The sequence below is a fragment of the Catharus ustulatus genome, chromosome 10 (assembly GCF_009819885.2).
Source record: "Catharus ustulatus isolate bCatUst1 chromosome 10, bCatUst1.pri.v2, whole genome shotgun sequence".
In the NCBI taxonomy this organism is placed as follows: Eukaryota; Metazoa; Chordata; class Aves; order Passeriformes; family Turdidae; genus Catharus; species Catharus ustulatus.
The window spans coordinates 11,369,418-11,386,396 of NC_046230.1; the positions used below are offsets into that span (position 1 = coordinate 11,369,418).

General features: G+C 36.3%; 1 protein-coding gene across 4 annotated transcripts in view; it reads right to left on the reverse strand.

The window, feature by feature from the left end:
- Positions 1-16,979, reverse strand: part of GK5 (glycerol kinase 5) — a 26,245-nt gene continuing 9,266 nt past the window's right edge. For 3 of the 4 annotated variants that reach the window (XM_033068359.1, XM_033068360.1, XM_033068357.1), the window contains 10 exons: positions 16,337-16,398; positions 16,176-16,249; positions 15,777-15,837; positions 14,536-14,662; positions 11,815-11,919; positions 9,474-9,559; positions 8,165-8,268; positions 6,782-6,841; positions 4,433-4,566; positions 1-3,906 (listed from right to left, as the gene is read on the reverse strand). In XM_033068359.1, coding sequence (XP_032924250.1) covers positions 3,773-3,906; positions 4,433-4,566; positions 6,782-6,841; positions 8,165-8,268; positions 9,474-9,559; positions 11,815-11,919; positions 14,536-14,662; positions 15,777-15,837; positions 16,176-16,249; positions 16,337-16,398 — 947 coding nt within the window. In that variant the 3' untranslated portion in view covers positions 1-3,772. The remainder of the gene's footprint in view (positions 3,907-4,432; positions 4,567-6,781; positions 6,842-8,164; positions 8,269-9,473; positions 9,560-11,814; positions 11,920-14,535; positions 14,663-15,776; positions 15,838-16,175; positions 16,250-16,336; positions 16,399-16,979) is intronic. The other variant, XR_004418820.1, reaches the window with a different exon arrangement.

A 16,979-nucleotide genomic window follows, 5' to 3' on the forward strand; every position in this document is an offset into this window, starting at 1 on the left:
TCTTTTTGGTTCATTGGTTTATTTACTTTTTTGCAATAAATGCTGATGAGCTGAAGTCAAATACTGGAACTGATTATGAGCATGAAAAGTAGCCATTTTAACGCAAGGAGAGAAACAGAAAAAGGAAGGTCACTGCTGTATTTGAATTTGCTTTCAACAGCAAATTGCATATACCCACACAGATATATATATATATAATACACATACACTCGAGTTTGGAGGTGGTGAAAGAATGGCCACTACTGATGTAGTGTCCCCGACTCACCTGCAGGACTTACACACCTCTTTGTTTCAAGAGGGGCTCACACCTCTGTACTCTTTGGTGCAGACCAGTAACACAGGAAATAGCTCTTACCTCTCTCCACAAGGCTTCTCTTCAATTGATGAGCTTCTTGTGCTGTGCCCTGATCCTAGAAATAGTGGGACTAATTGAAGGATCTTGCTACAGAGGTTATGCCAGTAGAAGGTAGCAGGCTTTCAGCAACTCAGTATTTTGCTTTTTTTACTCTCTCCTGACAGGAAAGCAAGTCTAAATGCTCTTGTTAAAAACAAATGAGAGCAACTGAATTAATTTTACATAAAATTAGCTGTTTAAGTAGAGTAGAAAATACTGCTTAAAAGAAAGCAGTACTCAAAAAAGCTTGGTCAAGTTCATTACAGTAAAATTTTAAACATAGCTGACTTGATTTTTTTTTTTTAGCTATGTAAAAAAATTCATAGAGCTGGTCAGTACTTTCAGCTATCTGAAGACTTTTTCATCTGCCCTTTCTCTTGATATACAACAATTAATCCAATAGTAGCAAGGTTTCTCCAACAATAGAGTGATTATTATGAGACATTATTTTTCATGCCACATAGTCCCCATATTTGATAGGGCTATATGTTATGAATGATACAACTGCCAAACTGATATGATGTTATCTACTAGTAGCACCGTGTGATCTGTGAAGGCAGAATGCCCAGAGATCATTAACACATCTCAACTGAATTGCCAACCTTCACATGCCCATGAGCTGCATTACTGTTCAATCCCAAGTAAAACATTAAATCTCAACTGAATATCTTAAAATGACAAAGCTACAAACTAGCTAATATTTTTAATTTTTTACTGTTACCTTTACTATCAAACTCATCTGATAGAAAATGTAAAATTGCATGTACTTTCCAAACTTACAAAAACAACATTGAGACAAAAAATACAAGTAACAAAAGACAGCAGTAAAAGCTGTCATATTTTAAATAAAAGTTAGTATGAGTGAGGTTCTAAAATAATTCTAATGCCCTTCTGTGTAGCAGAAATTGAGACAGCAAAATCCATTATCAATTAACAGGTACCACTTTTAGGTATCATTACATTAAAGATTTCCTGGGAAGATAAAATCAATTTTTCTTGTAAAAGATAAGCAAAAGAGGCTTTGATCAGTAACCAAATTTCTTCAAAATGTCAGTTAGTCTGCTCAGTCTTTGGGCAACTTCATGTCACAAGCTGTGGCAAATGCTCTGATCTCCAAAGGTTGCTCCATCCTGGGAGACTTTCAGATGCCCCTCTATGTTTCACAGCCTTACTCCCTATTTTGAACCTCTCCACAACAGAACTCACAACTCTGCAGGCCATTTGAAAGGTTCAGCTGGCAAATATACCAAGGCTTTTTCACATCCTTAATTTGTAGTGAAGTTTCTCTCCTGTACATTTGAGGCTAGTGAAAGGAAAACAGCTTAAATTCCTGCTTTAAATTTAACAGTGACAGTGGTAAAATGGTTATCCAGAGTGTATCCTCTGGGACACCACCTGCAGCAAGAGGACTATGTAGTGTCTTGGTATTTTCTCTCTCTCTAGCTGTGCCACTGCCAGGGTGAAAACCAGCACATAAAGGTGCAGTACCAGGCACGTGGTGCAGAGTTGCCTTCAGCAGAGTGATTTGAACAAAATCAGGTTCAACTCCCGTTAGAGCTCTGCCTGGAAGCCCTGCAACACTGCCTGCTCAGCCCAGCAAAACCTGCAGGCTAGCAAGAGTATCTAAGTCAAGGAGCCTTCAACAAAAGGGCAATAGGTGGATATTATACCCAGGCAGATGTTGATGAAACTAAACTCCCTCGGTGAGAACAATGTGCAGAATACCAGTGACTGAGGCACAACTTCTGCCCAGAATGTCAGACTTAAAGCCTTTCTGCTTGGCCTGGAGAGAGAACCCTGTTGCTAATGAGCATTTTCTTTAGCAGTGACTTTGTGATGACAGAGGAAAATGCCAAGCTGAATAAAGGTGTTAAAGCAAAGCAATTGTTTCACATATCCTGTAAGTGCAGAATCTTACCTTACAGCAGGAGGAGTGGTGGGAATCTCACCGAGGGGCTTTATATTGGAGTCTTGGCACTACAGCCCGGCATGTTACTAGAAATCAGCAGCCACACTTGCTTCTTCACTTCATTTAAGGACTCACATTAAAGAAGGTTAAGGAGAATTGGAAAGATACCCAGAGAAAAGAAAATTGCCAAGATGTAGCACAGGTTGAAGGGCAGAATGTAGCAGAAGAACAAGAAAAATGGCACGTTAAGCTAAGGCTGACAAGTAAATGAGATGGAGTCTGGAACACAGCTAGAGGAGATGCTCCAACTCAGGGAACATGATTGAAGGAAACTGAGGAAATGGAGTATGATTTGACCTTCTGTGTAACAGCACAAGAAAATTAATTATAGTTCTTCAGCCCTCTTTCAATGATGTTAAATCTATAAACATTTCTTATCTCCAGTGTCTGTGGAATACAAATCACCCACAGCTTGAACTTGATAATATGAAATTAAAATGTTTAATCGTTTTACATTTTAGAAGCTGATTTACACATAATCCTGAGAAAATTACAATAATATTAGAAATAAGCAAATATATAAGAATAATTAACTACACATTTCTTTAATTATATTTTATTTGTTTAAAAAATACAAAAGTAATTTATAGCTTCAAAAATAGACTTTTTACTCCCTTTTAGCTAATAATAAGATTTAAAAATGGCTTGAAGATACTAACAGTACAGATTTTTATAAGTTAGATAGCATACCTGGAACTAGTTTTAATGCATCTGTGCTGGCCAGTCCAGATAAGATTGCTTTTGGTCTTTACAAAATTTTAAAAAATTGAGCTACAAGCTAACTACAAAGTATCAGCTACAAAAATCCTGGATTTTTTTAATGGAGTGTTGAAAGCCTTTGCATTTAATTTTGCATTTCATCTTGATCTAGTGCACAAATAATGTGATCACAGCAGCTAGTCAGCCAAAAGGTGGTAACAGGCTACTACCAAAACAAGGTCTTTGTACACAATTGAATTCCTCTCAACCCAGCCCCAATAATAATTTTGTTTCTTAGCAATGCCTAGGGGAGTAAATGTGCCTTTTACCCTTCCTTGATGATTAACATACCCAAGATTTTAAAGACCCGAAGGGAGGTGAGTTGCTCAGTAGAAAACCCACCACAGTGGAAACAGCCCATGTGCAGTACATGTAGGACTTGAGCAGCTGGGCCACCCAAAGGAGGTCACTGAAGGGACACAAATGCTGCAGCTGGACCACAGCTGCCACAGGGATGATGGGGAGGTTCATTACAGTATGGTAATTATGGAAATAATCTAACAGCAGGACAGGAACTGAAATACCACACAACTTACAATACACCATCACAAATTTCAGTTAGGGTTTTTTACTGTCCTGTTAATGTCAAGATGTTATAAAATATGACTTAAACCATCTTAATTCTTCTAAAATTAAAATGCCAATTTCTATCAGTGTGGTGAGTGTTTCATTGCTTGCAGCCATGCATCCATAGCAGGTCTGTATTCCTCTGAATCCTTTTGGGGTTCAAACACTGCTTCTACTCGCCTTAGCTTCTTTAGTTGTTTTTTGTCTGTCCAAAATCCTATAAACAGAAAAGTCATTCTACAGCTCAACTGCAAATATGTTATTTTTGAGTTGTTTTAATCTATTTCCAAGAGATCCAAAGCAGAAACAGAGTAAGAAATAATGAAAGCTTTTCTTTACCAAAAATTATCTCAAAGGGAAGCATATTTTTAATACTGTGAAAATCCTTTCCAATAGGATCCACTTGTTTGGAATCCTGACAACAGCACATCTGCTTAACTGGGACAGTTTCCAAAGAACAGAGCTCTGGTACACTGAAGTTCCCTTAGGTTTCATCCACAAAGTGCATTTAGTTCCAGGTCATTCTCAACGAAGAAGAGCCACAAAAACCAAGACTTAGCTGCTGTCCTACTGTCTTAAAAATGTGTACAAGGGGCAAGAAACAGCTGGTGTTACAGATTCCTATTAATTTATGTTATTAACTTATTCTTGTCTGTCAAGGGTGTCACCTTTCTTGTACTTTTAATTGCTCTTTTCTATTGTATTTACAACATGCATTATAAAGGGGAAAAAAGCCTACTTACCTGAAGCAAGGCCTGCTAGAAAAGCTGCACCAAGACTAGACATGTCCACATTTGCAGGTTTTTCTATTTTCTTATTAATTAAATCTGATGTCATCTGCATGACAAAACTATTATTACTGACACCTCCATCAGCTCTACAGGGAGAAGGGAAGAAGTAGTTAAAAAAAATGTGTTAAGTGTTTGTTGCCAACATTTCAGAAAACAACGTTTGGTATTTCACACTTATGCATAAATCTTACTGTCACTCATGCACAAATACATTTTCACTTTATGGGTAAATATAGAGAACAGAACAAGGTGCCAAAAAAAAAAAAAAAAGGTTTATAAACTCTGAGAGGAATGGTAGACAGACAGAGACCCAGGACATTATCAAAAGCTCTTAAAGTTCTGCCTTTTAAAACTATACATCATCTTGGCTCAAATGTGACAGTTTGTAACAGAACCTTTAGATAGTTACCACCACAACATGACAATAGTCAAAACCTCACACCAAACAAATCCCTTCATGTGTTCTCAGACCTGGAAAAGTACCTTTTTCCTTACTACCAAATCTCTGTATTAGTCAGCTAAAATTCCTTCACAGTTGCTTCTTTTTAAGAGGAAGTTCAGAATGAGGCTTCTATCTATTTTCTTAATTTGAGACAAATTTATATAACTTATCAGTGCTGATCTTTAATCATCTGAGATTTTAAAGTAATTACTCTTGCAAACAAAATAACTACAATAAAAAGCAATCTTTGAAATGTCCTAGATAGGTTCATTATGCTCGTGTACTCCAATACCAGGCATGTGTGGAGCTGTTGCTCTATCAACTGTAGTGCAGAGAAGACATCTAGTGTTTATTGCTATAGAAAGTGTTGGGTAATAAAACTCATTAAATATAGGACATGTAGACTAAAGCTGAGAGCTCTTTTTCTGTGCTTTCCTTGATGGTGTTGAGACAAGCAAAGAGAAGTAATAGGAATCTATAGAGGATTAATTAAAACAATGCCCAGAGAGCAGGAAGGAACAAGGAATACAGGACAACAGCTAAAAAGGAATGAATGAATGAATTTATGGGATAAAAACAACAAAAAAATCAAAGGTAATTGACAGATGCAAAAGATGTGTGGAAGTAAAGATGGTAGAGGAGTCTGTAACCTTACTGACAATCCCACTGAGTGTGTCTCATGTTTTAGCATTTAATTCACAAGCTGAATAGCTACTGATTTTAGTTAAGTAATACAGACACTATATAAAACTGCAATTTTATATCCATGAATAAAAAATAACATGATCATACAATTTAAAGTTTACATTACAATGTAAATAGGATCAGAACTCTAATGCTTCCCAGCCTGTATTTCCACGCTTCCCATATTTTAAGAGTTTTTTAAGAGTTTGCACTTTCAATGTGACTTTTCAAATTTTGGATACAATTTTCTATGTTAAAAGCTTCCTAAGTAATCAAAGTTCTGGTACTTTTCATCTTTTCATTAAACCCCTAAGCCTGGTTTCTTCACCTTTGCCTGTTCTCTCCCAATATGTGATGGAAAGGAGAAACTTCTAACTCCTCCCACTTCTGCACTCTTGCTTTTTTCCCCACGGAGAGTCTGATTTCTGTCTACATGCCTGGCAGTCTATTCTTCCTTTGCCAAGGCACAGGAGGGATGGAACACTGGCCTTTGCTCCTGTGTGCAGTGCCATGCTGACCCCTGGCTGCCTGAAGGAGGAATTTTGTTGCAGAGCTTTCTGAGCCTCAGAGGGCTGGAGCTTCTTACAACTAGTGTGCTCAAAGAAAGTCCCTACCAAAATGTGACATGTGGTCTTCCAGCAATGTTTAATTCAGCTAAATGTTGTGCAACCATATTCTAGGGATTACAGTTACCTCACTAAATTTGATGTGGTTCTTCAAAGATTAAAGCAAAATCAATGTCTTAACAATTGAATTGTAAAACTTCTCTCTTTCCCCCACAAACAGAACCGGTTTTAACCAATGTCTTCAAAAAATTGTCTGTGAAAGACCCAGCACAGAAAATGTCAGCATGAAAGAATGGTGACAAAGGATAGAATGACCTTTGTGGTAGGCATTGCTATATACACTCTAGTGCTACCTGAAAACACAGATATGCCTTCTTTTAAATTTTTGTTTAATAATTCAAACAGTTCATTACTCCCCTATTAACAATCATCAATGCCAATAGCTGTGGGTAGAGTCTACTGCTGCTTAAGCTGCATTAACATTTGACTTGGGGATCATCTACTTCTAAACAGAAGAATTTTTACAGTAAGATAAAATGCATAAAAAGCCTCAAACCTGTTTAAAATCAAATTCTCATATATTAAATTTAAAAGTTACAGGGAACTTACCGAATAGTTCGAAGAGGAATGTGCACCTTCTTCACAATGATATCATAAAGCAGTTTGTTTCTTTAAAAAAATATTTAGTTGAATTAAGCATTATATATTCCATAAAGTGTTTTCAGTATCTACATAGTTAGAAAATAAATGCAAGGCAAGAAAAGCCTCAGTTTTCTTAGAACTGCTGCAATAGCTGATAGATTTCTAGAATGCATAAATGAAAAACTCAGACCCACTGAAACTGGTGTTTGGTCTTTGTCACTGTTACAAAGTACAAGCATGGCTAAATCATGGCCCATTCTATAGCAAGTCACTGTAGAAGGTTCATTTTTCCCAGTGTCCTACTCATAGGTTTCTAGAGATGCAATTGTTGATGTAGCAAGTGGCTTAGACTGAGGAAAGCAGGCTAACAGTGCTAATTGGAGTTTATCCAGCTATTCTGTAAGGGGAATATCTGAAGTTTTCAAGTCTGACTTTTTCCTAAAACCATTTCATTTAATGGGAAAAAATCCAAACACAAAGCATCTCTACTTTTTTCTAGTTATTTGTATGCAGTATTAGAATAAGATGGATGAATTCTTAACAACCTCTTAAAGACACCCATATGTCAGTTCAGAAATTATTGCATCTCATGTTCAGGCTTACAGTGCAGAAGGAAAATGCATTAGAAACCAGCTGCAGCAATTCAGAATGCTGCTCCTCCTCCAGACACCTTCTCTGAGCTCTGTGCAGGAGATTTTTATGCCCAAAGCAAAGCTGTTGACTACATGGAAGGAATCACATCAGTGCCCCCTAACTGGTTACAGGGCAGTGTAAGCCAGGCTCATTCAATACTCAGCTCCAGTCTGAGACATGTTGGGGGTTGGCAAAGCAGTGAGATAACACATGTGGTATCAGCAGCGACCAGCAGTGACAACTTTAACATCTTTAACCTTCACAGACCTGGAAGCTGCTGTCCATTCACATCTTCTAAGATGTTTAAGAGACCTGTTACTTTATAAAACAACAAAATTTCAAACTTTAAACAAAAGCTAATATAAAGCTTCCAGCTTCAGTGATACTTTCAACACAACTGGAGAGGACTACAGCTTCTGACAAAACACTGTCAGGAAAGCAAGGACAAACTTTAAACAGAAAGTACTTTTAAAACATGCAGAAAACAACATTATTTAAGAATCTCTATATGGTTACTTAATGTCAAAAATTCTGAACTAACAAATATACACAAATTTATTCGTAAAGTGTCAAAAAAAAGGAAGCAGATAAAACTCCTGTCTAGTGTAACAGCAGTGTATTGTACAAACTGCAAAGTCCATTTATCCATTTAACACTGCTAATCTAAATAAAAGAAAACATAAGAAAATACAAGCCAGATAATTTAGCAAGCAGTACCTGAAAGCTACAGATTCCAATATAGCTCGAACCAGATGGTTTCTGTTAGTGGAAGGTTTCAGCCCCGTGAAAGAGGCACATAAATATGGGTCATCCCCAGAAACCTGCAGAAAAGATGTCACCATGAGTTCAGTGAGTTGTATTTGTAGGTTTTTGTGAAAGAAGTTTAAAAGTAAGAAAAAAGTAACTTACGACAATTACAGGCAGCATAGTGAAAGAAGAAAATTGAAAACAATATGTAAGAGGTATATAGTGTTATTTGAGCTTACTCAGTGAACAGTTGAAATTGCTTCTTTCAAAAGCAAAATGTTTAAGTGACTTCTTCCAAATCAGACAAACTAAAAAAGACTAATCCACATAATTTCCCTTTAAAATGCATTTAAAGTGTACACTAAGTGTCTAGAACAGGGCACACTCATTACTGATACTGCTGTTCTCAAACAAGATTTCACATATGCCTCCTCCTGAACTCCTGAAAAAAAGACAAATTGACTTTCAAAAGTAATACTGAAAAGGACAATAACACTTTCTATTGATGTATACTAGATCCTGTTATCAGTGACACTGAAGGAAGCTCAGCTATCTGGAGAAGAAATTAAATTCTTCTTTGCTTTGTTCCATTAGCATACAGATCTTAGGCAAAGGTAAGGTAAAGATGTTAAGTTTCTTCATAAAAAAACACTAGGACACTGCGAATGATCAAACTGAGTATGGTTAACTCAAACTTTTAGCAACAGATCAAGAGATGAGCTTGTATCACTGAAGCCAAACAGGTACTAAGAATTCTAAGAGGGAAGTCTATTATATTTAGTTTTATCATTCCCAGAAGTGCTTAAGTATTATCCTTGTTTTTCACAACACCAGGTCTTGCAATCTTGCTAATATTTAGATACTTTAAAATATTCCGATGAATTACAATCTACACCTTGAAAAATGACAAAATAAAATGAATTATTATAGAACAGTGATTAGAAGTATTGTCTCAATGAAAGCTCTACACTTCACAGCAGAAAAGCTGTGACATTGGTTCATGTCTCTGCAGGCATTGCCTGTGTTACTGGGGGCAAATAATTTAGTTTATTTGTATACCACTAATGTTCCTATTTGGCAGGGCTTTTCTCCAGGGGATGAATGGCATTTAACCATTCTGATATGACAATGGCCTTCATGTATCGTGATGAGCAACAGACAATAAGAACCTCAAGACTAAAGAATAAATGTGATGCAAATCATTACTTTTAAAAGTAAAAATTATTTTAATTGGGTTATTAATATATATTCTTGATTGTGTTATTAATAATATTTTTACCTGTAAACCTGGAATGAAACAAACACCTTGAGAATCAGAAATACTCTGTGCCATTTCTGCCGTTCCATTTACATCAGTGAAAAGTTCTGTAAAGATACATAGGTTATATGATGTTATTATTTCCTTCAATTTCTTCACTTTGTCTCACTAAGAGAAAAAAATCTAGAGTCAGACTACTCCTTTTGTAATATTTTCCAACTACATGTTCTAAGGGAAACAATATCTTCTCTATGTGTCCATCAGTCACATCAATAATCCCAAACTATTCAGATGAAGGCTAAACTCAAAAGGATCCTCTCCTGTTTGCTGTGCTGTAGCCTTTTAATCTTCAAGACATAATGGGAATGAAAAAGGATAATGGTACCCTCAGAATGCTAAAACTTTAGATTCACAGAACATATTTTCCCCCCTTGTTGTCACTGTCAGTCCAACCACCTAACAACTACAGAGAAAGCCCTTAATACCCGTATTTTATCATCACCTTAGTATCTTTACAAGTGACATATAAGGTAATAGATCACCTCTCAGCACAATAATGCCTCTTGGACAGAAACTGCTTTTATTCTTTGTCCAGCCAGATGACTCCTTTCATAACTCTACAGACATTCCTCTTTAGCTTGTTCTTCACCCATGAGTGTGTCAAGAGTGCTAACATCTCTCTTCCACAGTTGTAACTCATGATGTCCTTATGTGGCCACATAACATGATTTTACAGAAGACTAGAGGTCTCCTGTACCTGACAGCTATTGCTTTTTCTTGTCTAAAAAAGTGTAGTTTCCCATTAAAGGCAAATCAGTTTAATCTAGCTAAATTTACCTTTGAAAAGCCCATCTTGGTAACTTATCAGGAGTTTCAATCTTTGTAACCTTTATGAATTTGTGGGGAAACTATGGATTTTACTGTACTCAGACTCGTAAACCTAAATCACATTTTTTCCTTCCTGTTATCTTTGCTATTACTGAATTACACATATAGCATCTCTATGCCAGGACAAAAAAATAGCAAAAATTAAGCAAGACTGACCTCACGTTTAAATTCCACATACTACTACTTCATCAAAATTCTTAGAAGTTATATGATTTCACTAAAAGAAGTCCACCAAACTAAGTTTGCCTTGCTGCAGAAATTACTATTTCCAAACTTTTACCACTATTGTGTCTCATCTTCATCCATGTTGAGCCTCTCCACCCTTATTCAGGCCATTAGCTTACCTTGTGTTTTGGCCCAATTCCTTCTGTAGAGCTAAAGTTTTTCCATTCTCTAAAGCAGATAAAAGCTTCTGAATTCTGCTTCTCTGCAACAGTATTTTCAGAAAGTAAAGGCCTTACTTGTTACAGACTTTAAAGCAGCTTGCCTTTTATTTATCTCATCTCTACAACATCCCCTCCTTTTCTTTTTCTATGGTAGCAACTGTAGGTCATGATCATTTTACTACTGCCTAGCTAAAAATTCTTTTATTTGCATATACCAATGGTATCCATTTTAAGTACAGTTAAGTTCCATATAGATAATTACCTATTTTAATTATGGAATCTGAAGTAGCAAGCTTATATATGTAGCACTGACACTTGAGTCTGCAACACTGAACTGTGTATTGAATGGAGTCACTTCCTCCAAAGCCTCATGGCTGTTACTCTCTCAGCTTAGTCAAATGTTGGATGAAGATGTGAGGACCAATCTGAGTCATACTTAACCCTTAGGGGCACATACAGAGCACATACATGTACACATGTACCTAAAGCTGACAGTTTCAAGAAATGTGGAATTCTGTGGTGAGTTACACTTGAGGAAAACCCTTCCCAGATAGTCCAAAGTTTAAGACATGAGTCACTTTTTATTCATCCTAGTAAAAATGTACTAAATTTCTATGTAAGCCAAGTAAATTTTGAAGTTCTAATCTGTCACTAAACTGGAATGCAAAACCTTTCATTGCAAAACAGTAACAACAGCCAAAAGGCACATTACTTCCACGTGAAGCAACATCCAGTTATCTGCAAAGTTCTTCATGTTATTTTCATATAAATCAAACCTGTTACTAGTTATGAGATGTACAGCTCAAGACCTCTCGAAAGCAAGTGAGGAGTAAAATGTTTCAGGAAAATAAAAGCCTAGTTAGGCAGGATGGTCTGAGGCAGAGACTGAAAAGATGATTGTGAAACCAAACTCCCTGCAGCAAACTTCCTCAGCAGAGTACCTACTAAAAAGGCTGTGCATTTCTGCTGTCCAAAACATGTAGATTACTTCCTTCAATTATGTATAATAAAATCAAATTCAGTAACATAACTATAACAGCTTCTTAAGCAGTTACATATTTCATCCTCTGAAAAACTAAAGAGCTTACCAATATCCAGAGCCCATTTGATGGCAGTGCCGATGTCTGATATAGAACCTTCAGTCAAGTAAACAACTTCTTCCCCAATCTTCCAACCAATCAGGGGATAAAGACCTTAATTAATTTCCATGAAACAAAACACTCAGTTAAATAAAATTATTCCTGAAAAACATATACAAACATCCCTCACAATAAATCTACCTAAAAAATTCAATTCCTTTGTAGAATTCAAGCTAAAGAAGTCACTGATAGAGGTTAAATGTGTTGTTTAAAACTTTAGTGATGGGATTACAAATGAACTGAGCAAGAGGTTGCTAGACAAAGTTAACCTAAAAATTACTATCAAATTACAAAAAAACCCAAAACCTAGCTTTACACTGAAGATCTATATGTGTCTACTTTCACTTTCTATATAAGAGATTGTGCATACCTAAAAATTTATCAATGTTTTTCTATTTAAGTCTATCCAAATTTCCCCATGGATTTCTAAAGACTAAGTATTTTTCCCCAAAACATAAAGCATGAAAGTTTGGCTATTGGGAAACACAAAACTAAACCAGACATATACATGCAAAAAAGTAACCCAAACTTAGAGTACAGATCTTATTCACAGAAGAGGATGAAAGTGATGTACTTTTAAATGTCCTGTTCAATATGCAACGCTTCCTCACAAAGAAAGCAAAAAATAAAACAAGTTTCACCTGCAGTGCATCTAGAGGAATGGCTTTTCAGGTCACTAGATGAGAACCCAAGTAGTCAGTGGTCACTGCAACAACTTCACCCAATCAAGCACAGTAACTACTGGAGTGAAGAAAGCACCCAGACTTTATGGAGCCCTGCTGAGAACTCAGAGATCATGGGTAATGCATCAAAGGTAAACGAGTCCCAGTGTACTTTTACAAGGACCAGAAAAACATCAGAAGGATCTAGGGGTTCTCTCTGCTTTCTCAAAATGACTTTGCTGATGTACATGCTCCTCACAGAATCATCACCAGTTTTCTTGCCTGTGTTCAAATGAGTTGTGAGGGAGTAACAGTGCAATTGCAGAAACTTTTGTTAGTGCTGGAGCACTCTGGTGCTTACAATATAAAACCATCAGCAGCACTGATTAAAGTCTGTATTTGTCTCTTGAAAGGGGAATGTAATATATATAGCTCCGTGCAAGTATCTCTTGAAATCTTTGGTTTTTACCAAAGGTAAAGCCACAAAGAAAAAAGCCCAAAAGATTAATTGAGCCACAGAACTTAAAGAAGAGCAGCTAATGAGGGACAGAGACACTCATCCATCACATGGCCTGCCTAAAGATGCTCACACCAGAGTCTCCAGCAGTGTAACATAATCCTACCTCTAGGAAAGGGATCCCCATGACACTTGGCATGACCAGAGGTATTAAGAACCCTCAGGCTACCAAAGGTAGTTTTTAAACTTATACAACATAATTCCATCACTGAATTGTGAGGCAAGCTGTTCTTGAAGGAACTATTTTATTTTTCTTTTTTTCAAACTGTTATATGTAGGAGCTAAATGTAGACCAGAAAATGGAACAGCAGCTAATGAGTAGCTTTGGACAAGGATGCTGCAGGGATTCATCTTGCAGTCTTAAATACATATGTGAGCTTTAAAGATTGAACACATTACATTTCATGCCCACCACTGAGAAAGCCAGGCACTTAACTTGTCCCACTAACTCCACAACAGCCAAAGAACAAAGGGAAAACAATTTTAACATAAGTAACAGCCTAAAGCAGCAAAAGTTTCACAGCACTGCCTTTGAAGATTTAAACTGCTATCAGAATACAACAGCTGAATTGAAAAATTGTACAGCATGTTTTTTGCTATTACATTTTAACAGACTACCTATGTATTATTTCCTAAGTAAAAATACCACAACAATGACATAATTAATTATAAAAAGCATTTGCATTCATAGCAAAGTCCATGTCCATGCTTTTCAGTTCTGACACATCTCATATATTTGCCAAGATCCTTCAAGACTTTAGCTGGTAAAATTCTCTTTAGTACACTGCTGTCCTCCTTCCCAGCCCTGCCCTGTTTTAAGCAGTACACATCCTGAAATTAGCAATTCTTTAAAAATACAGAGACTCTTTAAAAAACAGACAAGACACTGTGCAGGCAAATTTACTTCAGTATCCTCTTCGGTGTTGCTCTCTTGACAAATAGCTATCTCTGACAAATTAACAAGCTTGACAGACCACAGATGTTCAGAATAACAAAGTTTTTAACACTAGAAACACACTGGGGAGCCCATTTTAAAAGAAAAGTAATAACTTCTAACCCTGCATTATCTCATTGCAAGTGCTTCAGTGCATAAGGCCTTAAGGGGAAGAACTTGCAATGATTCATTGCAACATTTTGATGTGAGAAGCCAGAGGACCACTCCCTTTTTTCTTCAATCCTGTACAATACTGCTATGAAGAACAGCTGAAGGAAAAACAAAACAGGAGGGATGTGGGTAGCACACATAATTAATGATGCTACTTAACTTCTCTCCCTGAGAAGCTTACTTTAGGATAACCAAAATTTACATTGCTAATTAAAATTTCACACAGTCTTCTCTTCTGAAAGGACTCCCAAGAGGTTTTTCTATACCTATAGACAGAAGGAAAAGCACAGCCCTGTTTTATTCTTTTGTGTACCCTCATCACTAACAGCTATCAAGAAGCAGTTGAAAGAATAAAATCCCCTAAAACCAGAACTTGACTGTCTTACTTCCTCGTGATGCAAAGAGATGCTCTCCAGTATTCACATTCCAGAAACCACCTGTTCCCATTGTCAGTTTAACATCTCCTGGGTGAAAACAGCATTCTCCAAACATAGCTGACTGCTGATCAGCTACCTGTCAATCCAACAAAAATGATGGGACAAGTTAGCTACCAGACTGTTGGTTGGGGTTGAAAGTATCTCTGTAAACACTTTGGAGTTCTGAATACAAGTCACCACTCAGGAACTGAGCAATCAGAGAGGACTCATGTACAATTTCTTAAGTGTTTGCAGGCCACTACAACAGTCAGACTCAGCACTGGCATCTAATTACACCAGGTTTGGACACAATGTGAATGTCTGTAGTACTGCTTGCAACACTGAAAAACATTATGGAAACAAAAGGAGTATTTTGTGGTTTAATATTTAACAAGGATGAAAGGGTCATTTACAAGCCCATGGAGCAGAACAGAGCAGCTTGGCCTGAATTCCTTTTTCTCCAAATAGGAAGTTGAAGTTTTGAGGTCTTGCCTTTCTTTTTGCATGATATCCCTCTTATACCAAATTATTCCATGTTCCATGTTTCAACAATGATGACAGTTCTTAAATGTATTTACTTATGTATTTACTTAAGTTTTTGCCTTGGTGAAACGGTAAATTTACAGCTAGATTTACTCCACAGTTCTTTAAAACAAGACAAAGTCATGTTGGCTAGGGGACAGCTTTTTCATTAGCTCAATTCAAGCAGATTTTGCTTCAAATCATCACTTTTTGGTTTTCTTACCCAAATTCTAATTACTGAGGAAAGAACATGTTATTTGCCACTTATTTTCAGTGAGAAATAAAAAAGGGTTAAAAGGTAGCACAAGTAGATCTATTAACAAATACTCCTACAGTTGTTCTGTCCTACCAAAGTCAAGCCAGAACGGACTCTTGCATAACTTGATACAGAACAACTGATTTTAAGCCAGACACACACATTACCAGAGCTTAAGAGTCCTAAATTCAGTACTTAATCATTTGCTCACACAACCTTAATGGACCTCAGCCCCCGAAATCCCTTCTTGATCCTTTCTCCTCCTTCCCCCTAAAGTTGCAGACTGGTTTTTGAAGAAAAATTCAACAATCAGTTCTACTGTAGTTAAGTCACAGAGAATAAATAGAGAAAACTAAAGAAAGAAGCAAGTACTAACTCAAAGCCAAATAAATAGACTATAAACACACAGATTTAAGAAAATATTTTCACTTACCACTGCCATTATTGGAATAGGTACACCAAATATTTCAGAGTCAGTTGATCCAAAGTTGAAGCTTAAAACAAATCACATTAAAATTACCTTTCTGTTAAAATGAAATCTACAGCCTAGATTATGGGTTTAGATCACACATAAAAGGTAATGCTACTGATTTATTTTAAAGAAAACATTAAAACAATCACTTAAAAAAAACACAATAAAAAGTTTAAACACAATAAAAAAGTTTTGAACTTAATATATTTTTATATAAGATATAACTGCGTATAGAAATTTTTGTGCACCTGTGTATTATTTGGCCTGTGCAGAATATTTCATATTTCTTAATTAATTATAATTAATTTAGCAATTAATTTAAAAACTATAATATTCTTTTAATAATGCCTTCATAGTTACCTTGTGTCTTTCACTGGAGGATAAATAGACATTGGAATAGAAAGCAGTTTACACAAAGTGGGATTCCAACATTTCTGAAATTCAATGGAAAAAGTAAAAACATTAGCAACCCTCCGAGAAGCACAATAAATAGCAACAAATTCTTTGGGAACTGCACATACCGTAAAGGGTTCAAAAATGCCTGTAGAACTGGCATTTGAGTAATCTGTAGCATACACAGAACCTAGTAGGACAAGAAATAGAACAAAGTAAGATTTTTAGATATTCAAATATTTAATAGTTTTCTTGAAACATCTCATTGGCTCCCATGACATATAAATCAAGTGTGTATGAGAAAAATCACGATACAATGAGCACAGAGATTTTACCTGCTGCTCACTATCACATGCACACATTAATTACCTTATTTCCTCTGATGAACCTATCTAGAACAGCCAACAGCACCACATCAACTGCCTCACGACCATAATCTGACTCCTCAGAATACAAACTTGTAATTCTTCCACATTTGTAACCGTTCTTTGATCTTTTGCTTTCACAGGTACTTTTTTTCAAACAACACCAATTAGCTCTGTTAGTCCTCTTTAAGTCTTATACTCTTAGAAGGCTGACTACACTGAAGAAATATTTCCCTTCCAGGCAGGCCCAACGAATAATTAATTCACAAGTTCTTTTTGTAACAGAAAATACATTACAATTTTTATCAAATATACAAAAGTACAAGTTGCAGAAAGCTATCTGAATTCTAGGATATACAAATGACAAGTAATGAACATAATTTCTTAGATGACAGTGTGTTTTGCT